Source organism: Vombatus ursinus, unplaced genomic scaffold, assembly GCF_900497805.2.
Source record: "Vombatus ursinus unplaced genomic scaffold, bare-nosed wombat genome assembly UNPS02014239.1, whole genome shotgun sequence".
Lineage (NCBI taxonomy): Eukaryota > Metazoa > Chordata > Mammalia > Diprotodontia > Vombatidae > Vombatus > Vombatus ursinus.
This window is the reverse complement of record NW_020954017.1, coordinates 411614-435332: the sequence shown is the minus strand read 5'-3', so window position 1 is coordinate 435332 and position 23719 is coordinate 411614. Positions and strand designations below refer to the sequence as shown.

Here is a 23719-nt window from a genome sequence, read left to right as displayed (position 1 = left end):
GAGTCAGGGGAGGGGTGTCTGGGAGTTGGGGTCTGAGAGTCGGGGGGTGTGTCTGGGAGTTGGGGGTCTGAGCGCCCCCCGGGGGGGGGGGGGGGGGGGGGGGGGGGCGGGGCGCGCCCGGGGGGGGGGGGGTTGTCAGGGGGGGGGCAGGGCTAGGAGTTGGGGTCAGCACTCTCCCCAGCACAGCAGGGAGCCTTACCCGGACATCCATGACCTTGGTTATCTTCCACAGGTCAATCAGGACGCCGATGAAGACGCTGACCTGGACCACAAAGTTTGTCTCGTTGTCAAGGATATAGAGAAGGACCACGAGAGACTGGAACACGCCGAAGAAGACCGAGCGGACCGAGAGGCCCTCCAGGGACTGCCGGCTGTTCCAAAACTGGATGTCTGTGAGCCCAGGACGGAGGAGGGGGTTGGGGGGGGGCACCTGACCAGCTCAGGCCGCCAGAAGGCCGAGGCAGACCTGGGGCTCCCCGGGAGCAGGGCCCCGTGTCCCCTCCTCCAGGATGGAAGCTCCGGGGCTCCCCCTGGTGCTGGGGCCCTCTGCTGTCAGACCCAGGGCCCTGGAGTTCCCCTTGGCTCAGGCAGCTGATTCCCTAATCCCCTGACGCCTGGTGGGGGGTGGAGTCTTGTCTGCTCTCTGCCTGGAAGTGCCCGCCTGTCACCCCACCCTCCAGGGACTGCCCTGACCAATCTCCAGCTAGATGGGAAGCCACCCCACTCTTTTTTGAGGGGTTGTGCAGACAGCGGCTTCCTCCAGGCTGGAGGGTCTCTGGGGGGGGGGGGGGGGGGGGTCCCTGGCCTGCAGCCCCGCCCCACCCCAGAGGACTCCTACCATTCTTGAAGGCCAGGAACTCGAAGACGCTGTGTACAATGGAGACAATGATGGTGAGGGCCAGCAGGTAGGGGTTGGTCTCCAGAAGGGCCACCTAGGAGGGCAGTGACACACACAGGGTCAATGGGACTGAGGACTCTTCCCATTTCTTCCTCTCTGGGGCTCTCCAGGACTGTCTCATGGGCTCCTCATCAGCAAGAGAAGGGCCCTTGCCCCACCAGGACTGTCAGGAAGAAATCTGAGGAGCTACCCCTGCTTCTACTCCTCTGGGCCCCAGGCCCTGAGCCCAGGAGACAGACAGACACGACAAAAGTCAGGAGAAATGAGAGGAAACCTGAGGAGGAGGGAGAGGAAGGGGAAACAGGAGAGGAAAGGAGATAGGAGGAGCTAGAATGGAGCAGGCCCCACCCAAGCACCTCGGGCTGTGTCCCCCAGGCCCAGCCCTCCAATCAGAGACTTAACAGAAGGACTCTCAGCTTCGGGATCAGGGCACCCTAACCCCTCTCATTTGGTAGAGGAGAAGAGGACGAGAGGGAGGAAGGGAAGGAAACAAGCATTTCTTAAGCACCTACTACGAGCTAGGCACTGTGCTAAGCACTTTATAAATATGTCATTTGATCTTCTGAACAACCCTGTTGTTATCCCCATTTTACATGGGGGAAACTGAGGCAAAGAGGCAGGGTGACTTGCCCAGCATCACACAGCTGGACTTGAACTCAGGCCGTCCTGCAGCCTCCTCAGTCAGCCGGCCTGGCCTCTCTCCCCCCAGGATGAGACCCCGGCCCCGCACGTTCACCTTGACCGAATCCTGCTCCTCGTCCGACTGCTCGTACAGGTCCTCTCCCAGGAAGTTCCAGGGCGAGCGGGTGCTCTGGGCCGCGTAGAGCTGCCAGCGCCACAGGGACAGGGGGCAGAAGGAGAGGCGTAGGGGCAGGCTGGCCAGCGTCTCGTTGATAGGGTAGTAGTCCCTCTGCAGGTTCCAGTAGTCATTGAAGTAGATGATGGGGTAGTAATCCCCACTCACTGCATCAAACTGCACGTCTGCAGGGGGACAGGACGGGGCCGGTCAGGGAAGGCCTGGGCACTGCGGCAGCCCCACGCCCCCGGGCCAAACAGGCAGGTGAGTGGTGAGGGGAGTCTCAAAGCCAGCCTCAAACCCCAGAAGCCAGGGCTCCACACCCTGCCAAGTGGCCTGAGGATAAAATGAAGAGGCCTCGCAAAAAGGGAGAGGCCTGGGACCCCCGGTTTCACTGGCAGCTACAGCCAAGTCCCAGAGCAAAAGCCCACTAGCACATGGCTGGGCACCTTCTCCAGGGAGCTGCCTGGAGCGCCGAGGGGTGCAGTGACTTGCTCAGGGTCACAAAGGCGGGACCCATATCTCCCAAGCCCCCAGAGCATCCCCCTGGCTCTGCCGGCCGCGGGGAAATGACAGGGGCGGCAGAAGAAACCCAGCCGACGTGGAAGCGGGAACCACGAGAGGGGGTGAAGGGAATGTCGGCTTCAGGGCTGCCTTAAAGGACAGGCAGAGGGAGCCCGCGGGCCTCCATGGGAGGAGGGATGCTTACACTGGTCCAGTGGTGGAGGCACGCTGCCCTTCACCCAAGGTGTGTGGTCATCCACAATGTTGATGGTGAGGTTGGGGTGCCAATGCGAGATGACCTCCACAGGGCCAAAGTCTTCCGCTCGCTGTGGGGGCAAGAGCACAGGGACCACTGAGCGGGAGGGAGGCCCAGGCCACACAGTGGCCCCTTCCGCCAAGTGCCAGAGCAGTTCCCAACGCTGGGCCATTCCTCCTGGGCAGAGCCCAAGTGAACCATGTGCTTCACACTCCACAAAGCCCTTGTGAGAGAAATGGGAGCGGCGGGCGCTACCATTCGTGGGCCCTAGCCCCTGCCCAGGAGGCTTTTCCTCCTCAGTAGCCTCTGACAAACTCCCTTCCGGGGCCTACCCAGTGGTCCTTCCAAACCTCTCTCCTTGAGCCTTCAATCACCACCTGGGCAGATAACTGACTCCTCTGCCCTGCCCTTCAAAACGTATTGCCCCTTTCCCCCTCCTTGCCCCCTGCTTCAGCCTCTGAGGAGGCAGTGACCTTCCTTGTGGTCACAATTAACTGAGTGGGGGGTGGGCTGGAGTCTGGGGAGACTTGGGGGCAGGGAGAACAGAGAGCAGGCTCCTGAAATGGTCCAGGCGTGGTATGAGGAGGAGGAGCGGTCAGGGAGGTGGGGGGAGAGCCAGGAGAGAGGGACGGGGCAGCAAAAGGCCACTGACTGGACAACCAAGAGCTCACTGGTCAGTTGGGAGGGAGCAGCTCCTGTGGCATGATGGCATCAGGGGCTGGATGGCAGAGAACAGGGGAGAAGGCAGCAGGTGACTGTAGGCACCTGGTGAAGGGAGTGAGAGACATGGGGCCACTGGGCATGTCTGGGAGCAGGAGGCAGGAGCCAGCGGGCAGACGAGTGGGAGGGGGGCTGAGGCTGCTTCTCAGCTGAGAGCAGGGGTGCCAGGGGAGCTGTGGGGGGCATGGGGAGGGGAGGGTGAGGCAGCGAGGCAGGGGCACGAGGCAGCGAGGCAGGGGCACGAGGCCTACGCAGCTGGGGGCTTTGTTCCCAGGCTGGCCTTAGCTGGAGGTGGTGACTCAGGGCTGCAGCTTGGCAAGGCATGAGCCAAGGGCCTTTTCCCTCCAAGCCCCTCTGTGACCACACCCTCATTGGCCCCCTGGCTAGCCCTCCTCGGCATCTGACCCTCCCTCCTCTGCAGCCCCCCCGTGTGGCCTGTTTCCCCTCATCCCTGGAGCGTCAGGGCCCCTAGGGCTCTGTGCTGAGCCTCTGTCTCCACATCTTCTCTTCTGGTTCCCCGGGCCATAATCCAACTGTCCAGCTCTCTCCCTCCGCGCCCATCTCAGGTTCCCCTGGGCTCACCCCTGCAGCTGCCCCTCTGGCAGCCTCCCTGGTCATCCACATTCCTACCTCAGAGTTGTCTCTGACCCCTCCCCCTCTCCAGGGACTCCTAAGTCCCACTGATGCTACCTCCAGAGTAGGTCTGCTTCACCTGGGAGAGGAGGATGTGAGTCTTACTGGGGGATTTCAGAGGGCCCATGAACTTAACCGGGGAAAAAACCTGTCTTTCCGTGTACTAACCTCTAAGTGAAATTCAGAGTTTTCTTCATTGTTAACGTAAACAACAGAGCCTAGTCGCACTAGCAACGCTCCTGACAGACGTCACAGTTATTGATCTCCCAGTTGTTTCAGGTTCTGCACCGACCCGCCCCTTGACCTGCTAGTACGTCACCAACATGCTTGGCTCATCTTTGGATCCCTGTATTTCAGGACGCTCGGCCTCCTTCTGCTTTAGTTGGAACAGGGTCCCTCTGGGTCATCAGACACACATGCGAGGGCCATGGCCCACCTAGAACCTCCTTCTCCTCTCTCCCTTCCTCACTTCAACAGACTCCTCAGCCCGTTTCCTTGACTGCACCCTCTGCCCTCTCTAATCCAGTGCTATTCTGAAAGCCTATCACCTCCTGGCTCCAGAGCTTTCAGTGCTTCCCCAGTGCCCCAGCGCCAACTGTAATAATAACTATGAACATCTGTATAGGAGCGGCAGCACGCAGCATTGAAGACCGAGCAGGCCTCAGAGCCAGGAAGACCTGAGGGCAAGTCTCCCCCGGAGCAGGCACTGAACTTCAGCGTCCCCAGGTCACTCTCTTAAGAATAAGGGGCAGGAAAGGGCCCACATGGACAGAAACATTTATAGCAGCTCTTTGTGGTGGCCAAGAATTGGAAATTGAGAGGATGCCCATCCACTGGGGAATGGCTGAGCAACTTGTGGTATATGAACGTAATGGAATACTATTGTGCTATAAGAAGTGACGAGCAGAGAGGCAGCTAGGTGGCACAGTGGATAGAGCAGCAGCCCTGGAGTCAGGAAGACCTGAGTTCAAATCTGGCCTCAGACACATAACACTCACTAGCTGTGTGACCCTGGGCAAGTCACTTAACCCCCACTGCCTTTAAAAAAAAAAAAAAAAGGAAAGAAAGAAATGATGAGCAGGTGGAATTCAGAAAAAACTGGAAAGACATATGAACTGATGCTGAGTGAAGTGAGCAGAACCAGGAGAACGTTGTACCCAGTAACAGCCACGTTGCGCGATGACTGACTTTGATAGACTTAGCCCTTCTCAGCAATGCAGGTATCTAAGACATCTCCAAAGGCCTCGTAATGGAAAATGCTATCCACATCCAGAGAAAGAACTATGGAGTCTGAATGCAGATCGAAGCATATGATTTGCTAATTTTTTCTTCTGTTTCCTGTTTCTTGTGGTTTCTCCTATTAGTTCTAACTCTTCCTTACAACATCACTAATATGAAGATATGCTGAATAGGATTCTGTATGTAAAACCTCTATCAGATTGTGCGCCGTCTTGGGGAGGGAGAGGGAGAAAAATTTTAAATTCAAAAGCTTGTGGAAGTGATTGTTGATAAATCAAAATAAATTAATAAAAAATTAAAAAACAAAACAAAACAAAACAAAAGAATAAGGGGCAGGCTCAGATTCCTTAAAAACCTAGCCAATAATTCACAAACGTTCAGATGAAAGAGTCTGGCCAATATGGCAGATCCTTAATAAATAAACCTTGTCTCTGGCTGAAAGAAGACTTGGGTCGAATTCTTTCAGGGCAAGACCTGAATCTCTTGCTCTTGATATTTTGGGGTCCCAGCACCCCTAAACCTTTAGACCTCAACATATGGTGTCCTGACTCCCTAATCCCAAACTCTTCTCCAGCCACGACTGGAAGCTTCAGAGCCATCAACTTCTGAGGACATATACCAACTTCCGACCAAGTCCAAGGTCTCCAGCCCACTGCACCTGGCACTAGCCATGTTCTGAAGTCCGACCCTTGGAACGGGGCCGCTTGCCAGCAGGAAGCAGTTTCAGAAGCTGAGACCTTTGCCCTTTATCCCAAAAAGAATCTGGGTCCCAGTCGTCTGAGGCAGGGGAGTGATGAGGTACTAGCCCAACCAAAGACGTTTGTCCTAATTTGGTCCCCATTTGTCTATAGGCCCTAGAAAACCCTTGGACTGTCCCTGAATTCTCTTACTTGATCAAGGAAGCCTGTGAAGTATCCCATCAACAGGCCTTTCTCATTACCTAGGCCCAAAAGTATAATCCTATCAACTGGCTGTTCCTACACCCAATCTCCCAATGGTTCCTAGCCCTCCCTATGGCCCCAGCCACTTCCCACTCTTAATCCTATCCAGGCTCCATTCTCCCTTGGCCTGGTGGTCCAGGTCCTGGGCAATCTATCACTTCACAGCCCCCTCAGACTACCTGGCCACTCCTAGATCCCTCCCATAGTTTTTCGGTATATAAGGTCCATCTCGTCTCCACTCAAGTGCTCCGATTCCTGAAGAGTCTGGCCAAAACGGCAGAACTTGAATAAACCTTGTCTCTGGCTGAATGAGGAGCAAAGCAGCTGTCCCCAGTCTCTGCCTCTCTCTGTCTCCGAGGTTAGCTCTCTTCTCTGCCCAAGGACAGCGCTGTGTCACTGCCTTTACTTCCCTTTATGAAAACTCTTCAGAGTCATGAAGGGCCGGAAGCTCCTCTGGCATCCCGGCACTGAGCTGGCTTCCGCCTCCTCAGGCTGAGAAGCCCAGAGCCCCGGGCCTTGGAGGGAGAGAAGAGGGGTAGGAGCACGCCGGGGACTCTGCCGGCTCCTGGGGCCCAGAGGCTGGAGCACACTAAATGGCCTCCCGCCCCAAAGGAGGGTCAGCCAGCAGGGACCGAAGTTCCAGACACCAGGACTGACCAGAGACACGCTGGGAGACCAAGCTCAGCTCTGGGCAGCAGACGTACCGACTCGGACGAGAAGGATTTGCTTTGTCCTTCATGGGCCAGAGGACCGAAGGAAGAGCAGAGGCTGCAGGTGACAAAGAGGGACGCCAAGGCGCAGAGGAGGCAGGAGGGGGCGAGCCCCCTGTCCCTCGGTCTTCCTCGGCTGCTCGCTCTTGGCCCACGCAAGGCCAGGGCTGGGAGCTGTGCACAGCGGGGGAAGGGCTGGGAGCCTGATTACCTTGATCATCTCTGGGTCAGCTTCAGTCTCGCCCGTCAGCAGGTTCTTGGTCTTCTGAAATCGCCTCCGTTTGTACTTGTTGATCACTAAGAGGAGGAGAGGGAAGAGGAAGCTGAGCGTGAGGGCAGTGGGATGCGCAGTCTGCAGCACAGCTGAGGGGCCCAGTGACCCCCTAGCAGCCTCTCCCCCCCGTACCCAGCTCTGCTCCCCAATCCTTCAGGGCTCCTGAAGGCCCGATGCCTTCCCAAGGATCCTTCGGGTCCACCCACCAACACCAGCCTCTTCCACCCTGTCCTCATGGTGAGGGGAGGAGCCTTCAGAAGCCGCCCCATGGTCCTTCCCTCCTCCCCCACAGCCTGGCTCCCCTTCATGCACAGGGTACTATCCTAACTCCTCGGCGTGACTGACATTCAAGGCCTCCAGTGCCTGACGTCAGCATCCACCCCAACCAACTGCTCCACAAACATGAGCTGAACTGAGCTGCGCCCCATGGTCTTTCCCTCAAGTAGCAGAGCCACCCTCCAGTAGTCTTCTCAGAGCGGGGCGCACTGGCCCACTTCCCCTCCAGCTCCCCAACCCTGAGCAGGGCTGTGCTAGAGGTTTCTGAGGCTCATCTCCCCTGCCAGGACACAGCCGGGGCTCTCTCTTCGGATGGAGGAGGAAGGTGTTTGTCCCATCAGCCGGGGGCTCAGCCCTGACCCAGGTCGGAGCCGATGGGTGCTGGGGTCCAGGACAGCATTCCCTCAGCTCGGCCGTCAGGAGTGTGGGGGCCGGGTCAGATGGGGCCTTACTTCGTGACGTATGCACAGTGGCCAGCCGCCTGTACAAAGCCTTCTGTTTGGGGTCTGGGTGGAAGCCACTCTTGGTGAAGTACACATGGATGTACATGGAGCCATTCTGCTGCACACTCTGGAAAGGGACGGACAGAGGGCAGGTGATGAGAACCCCCAGAACCACCTCCTCCCACTCGCACACTTTCAGGTTCTACTAGACTGGACGTCAGCAGCCCCGGGTCAGGGTCCCAGTCCCTTGCTGGGTGTCATGGGGCAGGCCCCTTGCTCTATCTGAGCCTGTGTCTTCACCTATAAAACAGGGATGATAAGCCTGGCGGGACTCTGGCTCAGTTTGGGGACGAGAGATGGACAGCACAGTGCCGGGCACCCTGCAAGGCTCTGCAGCCACGGCCCACCCCCATGACAAATGGGGGCACGCTGGCCCCCAAGGCTCAGCGCAGCCTCTGTGCCTCTTCAGGCCGGCCAGGCCAAGCCAACCTGACTGGTGTTATTCACAAGAGCCCGAGAAGCCCCCTCGGCACAGCCGAGCAGAGAGACTGCTGGCTCGAATGCTGGACCTCCTCCGAAGCACCACATGCTTAGTGTGGCGTGACCACGCAGGCCTATGGGCTTGGGAGGAGCCTGGGGCTCGGGGGCCACGCTCAAGCCCAGTTTTCTCATCCCCTGTTCCTAAAGGGCCCGACGTGGCTCCTGACGCCGGGAGCCATCTCTTACACACGCTCCCACTCTCACCTCCCCCGCAGCCAGGGCTCTCTCTGCTGGCCCAGCGGCCCCCTACTCCAGAATCACAGGCTGACCTGGAAAGAAGCCCCGAGGGCACCAAGTCCATGCCCATCCTTTTCCAGGAGGCCAGAGAGGGGAAGGAGTCTGTCCGCGGTCACGGGGAGGATCCCCCCAGCTCCCCAGCTTCCAGGGATCTCACCACTGCTCCTAGTTCACAAACTCCCCTCCCTTCCTCCAGGCACACATGCTGTAGCCTCTGCCTTGCGGTCAAGCGGGCTCCACACACCATGCCTGGAGTCTGACCCCCAGGCCATCACCTCCTCTTCCTTTAAGGCTCAACTCTGGCCTGTGCCCTCTGAGGAGCCCCTCTGACCCCCCCAAACCAAAGCACTATCGCCCCCTACACGGTGCCCTCTCCTTAGCCCCGCTGTTTGGTTTCCTGAGTCTGAGGGACCCAGGACCAACTGATCACGAACTTCCTGGAGGCAGAAATGGTACTGCATCAGAGCAGGTGCCCCTCGAAGTTCAGCCTGGACCCTGTTATCTGATCACAACGTCTGTCATTCTACTGCTCCCTCACACACTCAAAACCAAAGCTGGAGGCAAGAAGACCTGAGTTCAAATCTAACCCCATACACTTACTAGTTGTGTGCCCCTGGGCAAGTCACTTAACCTCTGCTGGCCTCAGTTGCCTCATCTGTAAAATGAAGATCACAACAGCACCTACTCCCTTGCAGGGTTATCTGGTGGACCAAATGAGGTAAGATTTGTAAAGTGCCTTCTTAATATGATGTGAGGTATCACATCATCTTAATATTTGCCCTGGCCTGGGCCTCCAGTCCTAAGGGTCCTCATCCCACCCTAGCTACGCTATTCTCCCTTCCCTATCTTGACCTCTCAGTGAACCAGCTCCTCTCTACCCTGGCCTGGCACCTGAGACCCTCATCCAGCCAAAGCCCGGCCTGGGATCGAGTTCAACATTCGGCTCCTTCCCTCCTACATGCATTGCTGAACAAAGGTGGAGAAGACCATGCAGCTGTACTGACAGGGTCCAGACCTAAGTCGTGGTGGTGCGGCCTCATGCCTCTGCCTCGCTGCCTCGCCCTCCCCTCCCCATGCCCCCCACAGCTCCCCTGGCACCCCTGCTCTCAGCTGAGAAGCAGCCTCAGCCCCCCTCCCACTCGTTTGCCTGCTGGCTCCTGCCTCCTGCTCCCAGACATGCCCAGTGGCCCCGTGTCTCTCACTCCCTTCACCAGGTGCCTACAGTCACCTGCTGCCTTCTCCCCTCTTCTCTGCCATCCAGCCCCTGATCCCATCATGCCACAGGAGCTGCTCCCTCCCAACTGACCAGCGAGCTCTTGGTTGTCCAGTCAGCGGCCTTTTGCTGCCCCGTCCCTCTCTCCTGGCTCTCCCCCCACCTCCCTGACCGCTCCTCCTCCTCACACCACGCCTGGACCATTTCAGGAGCCTGCTCTCTGTTCTCCCTGCCCAAGTCTCCCCAGACTCCAGCCCACTCCCCACTCAGCTGTCATTTGACCTTCCTAAAGCGGAGGTTCGACCCCTTCCCCGTTACCCCTGGTCTCATTCTATCAACTGCTGTGGCTCCCTACCACCTCCGGGATCAAGGACAAAGTCTGTTCTTTGGTTCCGAGTGAGCCTTTATGCCCCCTTCCCCCACTTTTCCAATCTTCTTACTCCTTACACCCCCAACGTACCCTGGGATCCAGTGACTCCAGCCTCCTCCCGGCTGTTCCAGCCACCATCTACCCTACTCCCTCCTTTCTTTTGCCCTGGCTGTGCCGCCTTCCTGGACCTCTCTTGGCCCCCTGTCCTCCCAGGTTCCCTTCAGCCCCACTGAAGTCCCACCTTCTACAAGAAGCCTCTCCTGTTCCCTCCGTTAATGACCCTGTCTGTAGACACTGCCCCTCCATCAGACTGGGAGCTCCTTCAGGGAAGGCACTCCTTTCTGTTGCTTTTATTTAGCCGTTCAGCCGTGACCCCGTCTGGGGGTTTTTTTGGCAGAGATGCTGGAGTGGTTTGCCATTTCCCCTCTAGCTCATTTTACAGATGAGGAAATTGAGGCAAACAGGGTACAGTGACTTGTCCAGGGTTACCCAGCTAGTAAGTGTCTGAGGCCAGATTTGAACTGAGAGATGTGTTCCTGACTCTGGGCCCAGTGTTCTGTGCACTGTGGCGCCCCCTTGCCGCCCCGGGCACTCCTTCTGCCTACTAATGTATCCCCATCCCTTAGCACAATGGCTGGCAGCTTCATCAACACTCCTAACTTGGCCAGATCCAACCACAGACACGTGCACATAGGGCTTGGCCACCTTTAAGTGTTCTACTGAGACAGAGACTGGGTCTCCAACGTGACTAGTGAGGGAACACCCAAGGAACCCGAGTTTCTCCTTCCAATGCAGTCCGGCCACTTCTCTGCCCCTCCTAGGCAGGCATCTACTGAACTGAACTGAGTGGGTAAACTGAGACCTAGGGAAGAGCAGGGCCATGACTAGGCCCCCTCTCACCGGCGGGATGTCCAGCTCGGCATAGTGCTCATAGCAGCCGTCCGCGTTCTCGCCGCTGGTCCAGTCCCCATAGATGAGGTCCTGCTGCTCCCAGAACAGTGCTGAGGTGGTATTGAAGTCTGTAAAGTGCTCATGCTCAGAGATGTACACGTGCAGGTTCTGTGGAGAGAAGGGCCTCGGTCCAGCCTCTCTGCCCCCCACGCGCCAAAGAGGAGATCGAGGGCTCTTCCCAGGCCAGCCACGGACAGGAGGATGGAGGGGGCAAAGGCCCTTCCCTCCAGTGTTGTCCGCAACCCCTCGGGTTCGTGTGTCTCCCTGACTCTCAGGGAGTGACCCAGGCCTCCTCTCCCCTCCCAGGCTCCCACCTTGCTCAGGCTGGGCCCTCCTCACCTCTCCCTGCGCCGCTGACAGGGGCAGGTCTGAGCCCCCACAAACTCTGCAGCATGGCCTTTATGGGGGTCCTGCGCCTCTACACCCGTGTGGCCTCCCTTCCCAGGCCCACCTGCGGGGAGCCTTCTCTGCCTAACCCCCCTGAAGTTTTCCACTCTTACTACCAGTCTCCCTCCTCAAACTGTCCTGTATTTGCCACGGGAATGGCACTGCCCATCTAAGGACAGAGACTGTACTTCTGACCCCAAGGCCAGGCACAATGAGTATGAGGATTTGTTGAACTGAACTAAATTCTCCAGGTTCCTCCACAACCTTCTGAGGGCCAACTTCGAGGGAGATGAAGAGGGAAGAGCCCTGCCCCAAACCAGGGGAACGGAGCCTGATCCCTTCCCTGACCCTCCCCAGCTAAGGCAACTGTGCCAAGCAGGCACGAGGCCCCGCCATCCTGCAGCTGTCCACGTCCACCACCGGCTTGTCCTCAGCCTGGCCCCCCACTGCTCTCCCACGCCCCACACTCTCACCATTAAAGTGTCTTTTGGGAAGAGGTTGCGGCTGGGCACCCGGGGGGCTCCCCCAGGGCTGGTTGGGTCCTGTGGCGCCGGCCCACGACGAAACCAACAGCTGATGGCCCAGATAATGAAGATCCTGCAGGTGTGGGAGAGGAGAAGAGGAAATGAGCAAACGCGAACGCTGGGAGGGCCAGCTGAGGGACAGGGGGTCAGCAAGGCCTGGATTAGTCACTTCTGCCCCACCTCCCGAGGTGCTGTGGCCTCTCAGCAGCAGAGGGAGGAGAGGTCGCTGGCAGAGAGAGGGGGTGTGGAAGGCAGCAAGCGGGCCAGGCAGCCGCCTGGAGGCATAGCCACTGAGTGGCCCAGGGCCCGTTCTCCCGGCACTATCCCGTGCTGCCTGGCAAAGTGCTACTATCAATCACTGCCTCTGTGCTGTGTGATCTCTGGGCCTCAGAGGGTCTGACAAGACAATCTCTTCTATTTCTTGCCCTCTGAATCTGCGAATCTGGAGTCAGATCACCAAAATCCCAGGGGCCCGTCTCAGCTTTTCAGCTGCACGAGGTCTTGAAGTGACCCCGGAGCTCTCCTCGCCCCCTCCATTTCCCCCTTTCCTCCCTCACCAGATGGCCACCACGCTCTCCCTGCTCATCTCCCCCTGGAAGCCCGGCTCCTCCAAACTCAGCTGAAGCGCCACGTCTGCCTGAGGCCTTCCCGGCCAAGGCTCCTTTGGCTCGGCTGGTCTGGGTTCCACAGTCTCTGCCTGCCTCCCTCTCTCCTTAGCCAGGCATGATGCCTCCCCCACCAGAACACAGGCTCTTAACATGACTAACCTGTTTTGCACGACTATACGTATTTGTGATAGGGTTTGTTTTCTTTCCTTCTCATTGGGGTGGGAGAGGGGGAGGGAAAGAATTTGGAACTGAAAAGAACGAAAAAGTCTCTGTGCTCTAAAGAAATAAACGATTTTTAGGAGTTGTGAAATGATCCAGCCATTCTGGAGAGCAATTTGGGGCTATGACCCAGCAATAGCACTTCTAGGGCCGTATCCCAAAGAGATCACACAAATAGGAAAAGGATCCACATGGACAAAAATTTATAGCAGCTCTTTCTGTGGTGGCAAAGAATTGGAAATTGAGGGAATGTCCATCAATGGGGGAATGGCTGAACAAGTTGTGGTATATGCATGTAATGGAATACTATTGTGCTATGAGAAATGATGAGCAGAGGGGCAGCTACGTGGTGCGGTGGACAGAGCACTGGCCCTAGACTCAGGAGGACCTGAGTTCAAATCCAGCCTCAGACACATAACACTCACTAGCTGTGTGACCCTGGGCAAGTCACTTAACCCCACTGCCCAGCCCAAAAAAAAAAAAAAAAAAATATATATATATAGACATATATGTATATAATACTAATAAAATAAAAAAAGAAATGATGAGCAGGCAGACTTTAGAAAAACCTAGAAAGACTTACACGAACTGATGCTGAGTGAAATGAGCAGAACCAGGAGAACACTGTACACAGTAGCAGCCATATTGCACGATGACTAACTTCGATAGACTTAGCCTTTCTCAGCAATGCAAGGATCTAAGACATCTCCTAAAGTCTCATAATGGAAAATGCTATCCACACCCAGAGAAAGAACTATGGAGTCTGAATGCAGATGGGAGCAGACTATTTGCTCTCCTTTTCTTTTGTTGTTTTGTTTTGTTTCTTCTTTCTCATGGTTCCTGCCATTGGTTCTAATTCTTCTTTACATCACGAGTAATGTGCAAATAGGCTTAATATGAATGTATAAATAGAGCCTATATCAGACTGCTCGCTTCTTGGGGAGGGGGGAGGGTAGAAAATTCAAAACTCAAAATCTTACGGAAGTGAGTGTTGAAAACTAAAAATATATTAATTATTGAAAAAAAAAAAACGTGAAAGACAAAGAACAAGGGAATGACTACCCACTTGGTCACTGTTTGGGCTCTGATGGCTCAGAGTGAATGTAAACAGCAGTTGTTTCTGTTTTGGCCAGAAACCCTGAAGGCCTTCCCCTCCCAGACTGACTTTTTTTTTTTTGACTAGGTGAAGAGGCCATTCTTTGCCTCACTTCTTCCCTAGCCTTAATCACTGAATGGATGTTGCCTCAATCAAATTGAGACCTGTTAAAGACCTTCACTTAAAAAGGCCAAGGTCCCCCGACATCTCCTGCTATCTCCAGTCGTCCTGATCTATGTCTTAGCACTGGACCCAGATGGCTCTGGAGGGGAGAGTGAGGCTGGTGACTCTGCACTGCACGCCCTCCCTTACACCCAATTCACTCGCATGTCATGGCATCACCTTCCTGATGTCACGGTCCTCTTCGAGAACGAAGGACAAATGACGCTGCCCAATGGGAAGCCACAGAAGGGAGCAGGAGAAACAGAAGCAGTGTGATGGCATTGATGGAAGATGCCATCATCCCTGCAGCATTCGGGGGCCTACACCCTGCTTAAGACGCTTCCTCCGTGTGTGCCCTGGCACTGTGGTATGCCTCCACAGCGGCCTGTTGGCCACACGTGTTCCCTCCAGATGTGTTCTCGTTCATTGTCCCTACGTGCGTCTACTCTTTCTGCTGGCGTGAGCATTTGTGAGAGAGGATGTCCCCAACATATGAAGGGGATGTTGTATTGTTACGTTTCTTACTATGCTATTTCATTAAATGTCTTTGCTTTGAAAAAAGAAAAAAGAGAAAGAAAGAATTTAAAAAAAAAACAACGTAGATTTGAGGGCAGGGAGGAAGTCAGTGTAGGGGGCTGGAGAAGAGTGCTGGGTTCTGATCCTGCCTTGGCTTCGCCAGCTTTGGTCCTTGGCTCCCCAGGGCTGGGCACCGAACGAGGGAAAACAACGGCCGGCTGACTGCAGAGGCCACGGGCAGTGCTGGCCGCAGCCCAGGACCTCCCCGCAGAGTGACAAGATGCCTGGCCTCGAACCCTGACGCTGCTGCCATCGACCAGCTTGCCGGGGGCCCAGGGGGCTCAAGAGAATTAGACCAGAGATGGTCTCCCTACCCCGCCTCACAGCTCATCTCCACAGGCCTTACGAGGTGCTCTACTGCTCAGAGGGAGCCTTCTGGTGACCGTGGCCTCGGGAGGGCCCGGCCTGGCAGCCGGCTGCTCCCGGGGGAGGCCCTGCCTCGCTCCAAAAGGCAGCCTCATCCAGTCCTCTGGGGTGGTACCCCAACCGCCCCTCCAATCCGAGGAGGGGTACATGCCAAAGAGCTGTGAGGGCCTGAGTGCAAATCCTGCCTCTGACATTTATGGGTGAGATAACCTCAGGCAAATCACTTAACCTTCCTTCTCTATAAAATGAGAGGCTGGAGGAGTCCTTTCCATTATGCATGGCTGACCCTGAAAGCAGAGACAGGAGGAAAGAGAAAGCAGAGGAGAAGAGGGAAGGAGGAAGAGGGGGAGAAGAAGAGAGTGACACTTCCCCAGGTGCTTTTCCCTCAACACCCACGAGGCCCAGAGAAACCAGCCCCTGCAGAGGGCCACGCCCTGGAGCGTCCTCTTAAAGACCGAGGGTGGCCAAGGGGTCAGGGGGCAGATGGAAAAACCTGACGCTCGGTGGGTGAGAGGACCGGCCGGAGGCCCCTTCAGGGTTATGGGCACAGACGGGAAAAGCCAGAAGCCCAGGACACTGGAGCCTGGAGACGGTGCAGGCCGAGCCCCGGTGGGGACGGCCCCCAGGGAAGCCCAACCGTGACAATCAGCCAAGCAAGGGAGGGCCCTCGGCAGCCTGTCCTGTTCTGGGGCTTTCCTTGCCGTGAGGCTGGGAAGGCGAGAGTACCTTGCAGTTCTACAGCAGAGAATGCCACCGTGGGCAGAGAGGAAGGCTCCCAGCCCAGGCCCTCCACTGGCCCAGGCTCCTCCCTCCAGCTCTCCCCATCCTGTCCTCACGGCTCCCGTCTCAGAACCTCAGCCTCCCCCGTGACCCATCCCTCAGACCCTGCAGCCCTTCCTAGCAAGGTCCCTGCTCAGCTTGAGGCCCCTCCTCTTCACAGAATCACAGGAACCTGACCATTTTATGACTGGGAAAACTGAGGCTCACACCAACCTTATCAGCCTTTGTGCCCATCACTTTTTGTCAGGTACTAGATTGCTCACCACCCTGGCCCCAGCCCCCTCCTCTCCTCTCTGTGCCTGCTTCGGACGCCCCCGCAGCCCCCCAAATCTCCTCCTTCCTTCACAGCCCAGCTCTGATGCTTTCTCATCTGGGCAGACTTTCTTAACCCCAGCCCCCACTCCAAGCAAGAGGGATCTCTCACCCCTCCAATTCCCCACAGCACTGGTTTTTCAATTTGTCCACACTTTTGCCCCCAGGTGGGGCTTTCCTCCATATCGTGGGTACCCATCACAGGGCTCGGCTGAATTTCCCCACTGCCCCCTCTGTGCTGCCTGCTGGACTATTGTAATGACTGCTCCCAAGGCTTTCCAGTTGTCCTGACTTTCTCTGACGGCCTCTGAGGGCATCTCTCATGTAATCCAGCGTGACATGGCATGGGATGCCAGCTCTGACCCTTATCCCTGTCTGTCTTGTCCCCCCATTAGATGTAAGCTCCCAGGGGACAGGAACCATGAGCCACTGCCAAGAGCATGGGGCTCCACACTCTGGGGGCCTCGCACCCTGGAGACCTTGCACCCTGGGGGCTCTCAGTACGTACTGACTGAATCTTAGAACTAAGAACTTCACCGGGAATCTGGAAACAGGACTCGTCCAAGATTTTACAGAAAGAAGAGGCGGGACCTGCTCACTCTTCAGGCTGGCGATGGAGGCCAGCCCAGGGTTGCTCCTGCCCATCAAAGGATGCTCTTTCTGTGTTCAAGAGGAGGAAAGAGGTGCAGACAGGCCTGAGCTACCTCTGCTCCTCGGCCACAGCATCGTGGAAGGCAATGGAGCAAGCGGACAGAGTTAAGGCCCCAGCGGAGGCTGCCACGAGCCTCCCCCGTGATTTGGCCAAGTCTTTTCCCTGAGTTCTTGGCCCTTGTCAGAGCACCAGGCCTGGGGTCAAGAAGACCCAAGTCCAAAGCCAGCCTCCAACACTTGCAAGTTGTGTGACCCTGGGCAAGTCACTTCACAGCTGCCTGCCTCAGTTTCCTCATCTGTTAAATGGGAATCGTTTCAGCCCCTACCTCTCAGGGTTGAGGATTAAATGAGGAACATCTGTAAAGTGTTGAGCCCAGTGCCTGGCACACAGTAGGTGCTCTATAAATCCTCCCTCCCTCTGTAACATGTGAGGTCACATAGCTAGTAAGTGTTAAGTGTCTGAGGCTGGATTTGAACTCATGTCCTCCTGACTCCAAGGCCAGAGCTCTATTCACTGCGCCACCTAGCTGCCCTTGACTTGCCCACTGTCTTTTTTTTTTTAAGGCAATTGGGGTTAAGTGACTTGCTCAGGGTCACACAGCTAGTGAGAGTAAATGTCAAGTGTTTGGTCTGAGGGCAGACTCGAACTCAGATCCTCCTGACTTCAGAGCTGGTGCTCTACACACTGCACCACCTAGCTGCCCCTTCAGGTGCTCCTTAAGAAGCCACGCTATCCCCTCTGCGATCCCCACCTGCCCCAAATGAGAGGGCTGGTTCCCCAAGTCACGTGGGACCTGGGCGTTCCTTGCGTGCTCCACAAACACTCCCTCTGGCCTGGTGGCATGCACAGGGCAGTGCCCAGACAGAGGCAGCAGGCAGCTGGAGGAGGAGGTCCCGCCCACTGCAAGGAATGGGCATGTGACAGAGAGGAAAGACCCTGGGGGGTCTGACTGGGAGTCTGGTCCTCTGCTGCCCCTCAGTGTCTCCTGGCCTGTCTGAGGGGATGGAGCCTAACCCTTCCCTAAGCCACTGCTGATCTCAAGGCAGCCATAGACTGTGCCCGGCGCTAGCGTCCTACATAAGAGCCCCGCTCCAGTCAAGGGCCGTGTGCAATCCCAGGGCCGTGCTCCAGGCCTCAGTTTCCAAAAACCCACAACAGGGGCCAGGACGAGATATTCCCGAAGGCCCCTTCTGAAGCCCATGAGCCCAGGATCTGCCTGCTTCTAACCTTCTGTGACTCGACATACCAGATCCCCTCCAAGCCTGGCTCTGACGCTATTTGCGGATGAGCGCGCACACACATCGTCTTAGCTCCTTTTAGAGATCTGGGCCAACCTGGTCTCACCCAAACACCCCCAGTCCTGTTTTCCCCAGAGCTCCCCCCCTCCCCCGTTCAGTCAGTGTCTCTGTGCAGATAAGGTCTCCAACCCCTAGGATGGCGGCCTCAGGGGCATCGGTCGGTGACCCCCCATGTGGGCTGGTCTTGGCGCTGGTCTCCACACCACGCCACGAAGGCTGTCTGTCTGCTCCCGCTCCACACGGGGTCACACCCTAACCCCGGTCCTCACGCCTTCCCGCCAGGACTGATACACTCCTGGGCATCGCCTTGTCGGCGGGTCAGGGATTCTGGACTAGCCTCTGCCTGGGAAACCAAGCACAGCTGGACCTGCCCCGGCCTCTCTTCCTTCAGTTCTTTACGAGGTCATTTATTCGGAGAAGAAGCCCCCAGCACAACTCAGAGAAGAGCCTCTGCTCCGGCCCCCCACGGCCCCGCTCCCTCCCCCGGATCACCAAACTGCGGTGGTTCTCTATCACTTCCAGGAGGCTCCTCACCAGCTGGGCCCTGGCCACCCTCCCCAAGTCCACAAGGAATCCAGTCTTTCCTCCAGGCCTGGGCCCCTGGCACCGCCTCCTACAAGAAGCCCTTCTGGACTCCCTGCGAGCTCCATGAGGGCACGGGCTGCTCTGGCACACAGCAGGCACCAGAACCACCCTTGCTGACCGGCTAGACCACGTGAGGTGGGCGAATGCCGAGACAAGGACACCAAAGATTGTGAACAGCCCTAGTCAAGATGGGGACGAGGTGTTAAAAATGCGAAGTCCCTTGGGTTGCACTAATCCAGGCCAAGCACCCTGAGCAATGGAGGTGGAGACGCCCTGGGCACTGCCCGGCCAAAAGGCCAGCTGGAAGCCTGTGTGCAGCTCGGCCCCACCTCGGGTGAGGGCTGCAGCGCTGCCAGGGGCATGGGAGGCCAGCTGCCTGGAGGTGTTCCCAGGGTGAGGGGTGATGGGGCCCCACAGGAGGGAGCGAGCTCCCGTCACACCGTCCCAGACAATCCCTGCTGAGGCACCCGCTGGGCTCCAGGAAGCTGGCTCATCGGCCAGGAGGCTCCTTACCTGAACAGTACGCCTTTGATGACTTGCCAGGCGTTTGGAGCAGCCTGCGGGGCTCGGTTCTGTTGCTGGGTCTCCGTGGGTGTGTCTCCTCCGACACTGCCATTGCTGGTCACCTGTGGGGAGCCAGGAAGAGATCCAAGGGATCAGGATGGACAGGGAACTTTGGCCTGGGGTGCCCCAGCTAGCCTCCCCATGGGCCCTGGCCAAGGGCTGTGATCTTCAGTCCAGCCTCTCTCCAGACAACCCCCTGCATTAGCAGGCAGAGGCCTAAGAAAGCTCTGCCGGCCCAGGTCGGTGCCTGCATGCTCTCCAAGAGGGCCAGAGTGCCGAGAGGTGCAGCACCTTGTGGGGGCTGTGTGTGTCAGGGGCATTCCTGCCTCTGCCTCGGGTTAGGAGGGCGGAGAATAGAACAAAACCAGACCAGAGTTATCTGCAGGGAAGCTATTTATCTCTCGTTATTACTATCTGCATCTCACAGCTAAGGAAACTGAGGCACCAGGAGCAGAGAAGCGCTGCCTGGGTCTTCTTCATCTGGGTGGCTGAAGCCTGAGCTCTCCAGGGCCAGGTGGGGCCCCCTTTCACTGGCGAGCACTGCTTCCACCCCTCCCCCAGCTCCAGTCTGCTAGAAGGGAGGGACCCCAGGCATCTCCCAAGGCTCTGTAGCCCTCGGACAATCAATCACCACCACCTTGGGCTCATTTCATTCACACAATTCATGGGAAGGCAGCAGATCTACACCCTGCCTCTGCCCTACTCCCCCAGTGACCTGCAGGGAGGCCCTGCCCCTTCTGCCCCAACCCCCAGAGACATTCCGGTGGCCCAGCAGGGCAACGTTGACCAGGTCCTTTCTCTGGTCTCAGGCTCACAGGATTTAGAGAGCCTCTAGCCTAATTCTCATTTTACAGATGTGAAAACTGAGGCCCAGGGAGGGGAAGGGCCTCAAAACCCAAGCCAAGACCACTGCCCCTGTGCTACCACACTGCCTGTTTCTTCTCTAAAAGGGAAGGACTGACCCATGAGCCCTGACACCCAGTGACTTCGTGGTGACCTTGAACAAGTCCTGAGGCTCATGGAGTCTTACCTTCCCCCATCTCACTCCCCAGCTGGACCAACGCTGCAGGTAGGCAACCCCACCACGAGCAGGCCCAAAGCAGGGCTGGCCCCTTCCACGCAGGAAGCAGGCTTCCTGCTCCAAGAGCCTGTGGCAGGGTGAATGAGCCACCTGGAGCCCCAGCACGGGAGCGGTGGGATATGGTGGGCTCCTGGGAGAGATCAGTGAGCCTGCCTCTCCCTTGACCCAAAGAGCCAAAGCCAAGTGTGAAGGGAAATGACTTTCTCAAGGTCACCCAGGCAACATGTGAATTCGAGGCTAAGGAGCCCAAGATGTGCTCAGGCCTCCCCAGGCTAGCCTGGTGTCCAGACTGCAAAAGCTGGGTGGTCACCATCTTCATGCTTACAACAGGTCAAAGCTGTCCTTTGTCGGACAGACCCACTGAGGCCTGGGGGAAGGTGGGGATTTGTGCAAGGTCACCCACCCAGTCATCAGCAGAGCTTGGCTTCCCAACCCTCATCTGCTCTTTCTCTCATTCAGCGACATTTGAAAAACTGTTTCTGAACTGAAATTAAAAAAAAAAAAATTTCTACAAGAAAATCCTTTCCCATTGTCCAGAGAAACCTGAGGGAGGGCGTTCCCTTGCAGACCAGCTGGGGATGGGCAGGAGCACAGCCCCTCTCAAGGCCCTTGGGCCCAGCCCTCTTCCTCCTTCTGCCCCCAGCCTGACACACCCACAGCTGTCACCATCCTGCATTCTGCTCCCATGATGCTTTGTTATTTCTGGGCTGGAGGGAAGGCTGTGGTCTGAAACAGGCCCACCTCCTTCCAGACCCCCCCAGGCTTCAGGATTCTCTCCCAGCTTAGGTCCAGCTGGAGCTCCTGCCAGATTCGGGATCCCAACCCATTCAGAAAGTCATGTCTACCTGCTCCAGCCTCCAGGGTTCTTCCCTCCCCCCCAGATCTCTCAGCACTGGCCCTGGGCACTACCTCCCCACAAAAGCGAGAGCCCCCATAACCCTTGCCCGCAGGGCAGTCCTTGGGGCTTTCCCGCTTCCCCTCCTGTGCATGAGAACAGAGAAAGGAAGACTGACCCACAAGAGGCAGATTGCTCACACTCTCCAAGCCATTGCTAGAGGCATCACAAGAATGGAGGGCAGTGCCCTGGGCTCAGGACCCACTCACTCACTTGAGGACCTTGGGCAGGGCACTCTCTAGGCCTCAGTTTCCCTATGAGTAAAGTGAGGGGCCTGGCCATGAGGCGCATGACCTTGGGCAAGTCCCTCCAGCTTGTGGGGCCTGCTTCCCCACGTATCACATGTGAAGGCCAGACTGCAGGCCGTCTGGGGGGGGGGGGGTACATCCCTTTTCTCCAGCCCCCGGGGAGCACGGGAGGCCCCCCCCCCCTCCTCTAGAGCACAAGCAGCGGCGGCCCCAGCATGTCACTGACTCATCTGTCCACAACCACCAGTCAAGTCCAGGGCTATGTCCACTCCACATCTGGCCTGGAGAGGTATCTCAAGGCAGCTTCCACGGCACAAAGTGTCTGTGCATGACTGCTGGTTTCTGGGACCGGGGTGGCAGGTGCTTGGCTGCCAAGAAGAAAGCCCTGACCAGGCTGAGCAACAGTGGCCAGGCCATGGCAAATCCAAACCAGCAAGGATGGGGGCGGAGCTCTGCACTCTCCTGATGCCCCATGTTAGTTCCCCCCCACCCCTCCCAACTTCTGCCCTGCTTCAGGAAGCTGCCCTGGCTGACTTGAGTCCACACGATTCTAGTGACATTCATCAACTGGGCATTCGAGGCTTCCAAAGCCTTGCTCTTCCCCTTGACAAGGCTTGACCCCAAGGTCCCTCTTCTTCCAGACACCAGTGTCCTCCCCACTCTTCCAAGGCTCAGCTTAGGCCCCAGGAGGCTTGTGTTCTCTCTCCTGTCTCCCCTTGTCTCTCTCCATCCGTCCCTCCCCATTCACCCTCCCAGCTCTGTCTCCCCAGACAGGGAACTGCCCCTCCTGCTTGGGCACAGACTGAGCCCCCCTGCACAGAGCTGGGCCCACAGGACTTAGGGTCAGCTAAGTTTGGCTGGCTGTCACATGGCAGAACGACAAGAGCAAACATACAGGACCTGAGGTGGGGAAAAAATCACTGACACCAGAGTTGCCCTTAGCCAAGTGTGTTCCTCACTCCGGACCTCAGTTTCCCCCAACTGTAAATTGAGGGGGCAGAAAAATACCAAAGTTCCCCCCCCAGTTCTAAATGCTGGGGTCTAAAAGCAGCCAGGGCTTGAGCCCTGGGGACCCTCCATCCCCACGTGGCTGGGAACCACGCTGGAGAGGCTGCTGTCTTCATTAGGGCAGGCTCTCACTCACCAGGGAGGAGGGGGAAAGCGGGGGAATCCCCAGCCTTTAAAATAGGGGCAAAAAGACTCAGAAAAGGGGGGAGCTGGGCTCCTACAGATGAGGGTGTGAGTGTGGTGGGGTGGGGGTAGGGGGCAGCTGCAAAACCGTGTCCCTTGGAGGGGGCATCACAGAGGGCACTTGAAGAAGGCCTCCCAGAGCCAGGATCAGGGTAGGAACCCTGCAAACAGGGAAGACGCCCCAGGACGGGCAAGAGGGCGAGTGTGAGAGAAAGGCAAGGATCTGAGGAGGGGTCCAGCGTGCCCCCAAAGCATCTACCCCGCTTGGGAAGCCTGTCGGGGGGCCAGAGGAGACCCCGTGGACGACATGGGGGATGGGAAGGAGGCGAGCCTCAGCAGCAGGGCGCCGGGGCAGAGGGAGGGAGCCACGGGGAGGAATGCTGGACTTTGAACCAGGGCGAGCCCGGAGCCGCCCTCACTGCTGACCCCTCTGAGCCTCAGTTTCCTCATCTGTGAACGCCTGCAGTACGGGGCAGACAGGCTCGGAGGGAGCCCTGTCCGCCTGTCCGCCTGCCCACCTATCTGTCCGCCACCGTCGCCCTCCCGGTGTGTCCAGTCATCACACGTGCTCCAGGGGCGGCGCAGACACAAGATTGGACCCCGCGGGGACAAATGAGTTAGATTGGGAGGGGGACGGCGGAGAAGGTCGAGGGAGGGCTCGGGGCTTCCTTGGGGTCAAAGGCTGACTAGGCCTGGACAGACGAAGGGACAGAAGAAATTTTTCGAGAAAAGGTGCCCCTTCCCCCAGTGGGCAGCAGCCCACGGGGGGGGGAGGGGGCCGCGAGGTAGGTGGGGGGCGGCGGGGGCGGCAAGCCACGGAAGCCCTCGGGCCAGGACGCTCGGGACGATCAGGAGCCGGCCTGGGCCGGGGAGCAGGTGGGAGCCACAGCCAGGCGGGAGGGAGGGGCCCCTCGGCGCAGCGGGGGGGGGGCACCCCGGGAGGGGCATCGGTAGGGGGTCCGACGGGCCGCCACGGGGCTCGGGCCCGGCGCGGGAAGGGCCCCGCCGGGGAGACCGCGCTGTGCCGCGCCGGCCCGTGCCGCCGCCGTCGGAGCCGTCTGCTCTCCTCCCGCCCGCCGGCCCGGCCGCCTACCTGCCCAGAGCCGCCTCCGGTCACCGTCGCCGCGGCCGCCACTTCGCTCGGGCTCCCGTCCGCCCCCTGCGCAGCCGCCAT

General features: G+C 57.9%; 1 protein-coding gene across 1 annotated transcript in view; it reads right to left on the bottom strand.

The window, feature by feature from the left end:
* The window catches only part of CLPTM1 (CLPTM1, transmembrane protein), a 27441-nt gene extending 3722 nt beyond the window's left edge, over positions 1-23719 (bottom strand). The window contains exons 1-10 of the mRNA XM_027860704.1: positions 23639-23719; positions 19080-19192; positions 11862-11985; positions 10951-11109; positions 7700-7817; positions 6909-6994; positions 2404-2524; positions 1635-1879; positions 839-932; positions 200-390 (exon numbers count right to left, since the gene is read on the bottom strand). Of these exons, the coding sequence (XP_027716505.1) occupies positions 200-390; positions 839-932; positions 1635-1879; positions 2404-2524; positions 6909-6994; positions 7700-7817; positions 10951-11109; positions 11862-11985; positions 19080-19192; positions 23639-23719 (1332 nt within the window). The remainder of the gene's footprint in view (positions 1-199; positions 391-838; positions 933-1634; positions 1880-2403; positions 2525-6908; positions 6995-7699; positions 7818-10950; positions 11110-11861; positions 11986-19079; positions 19193-23638) is intronic.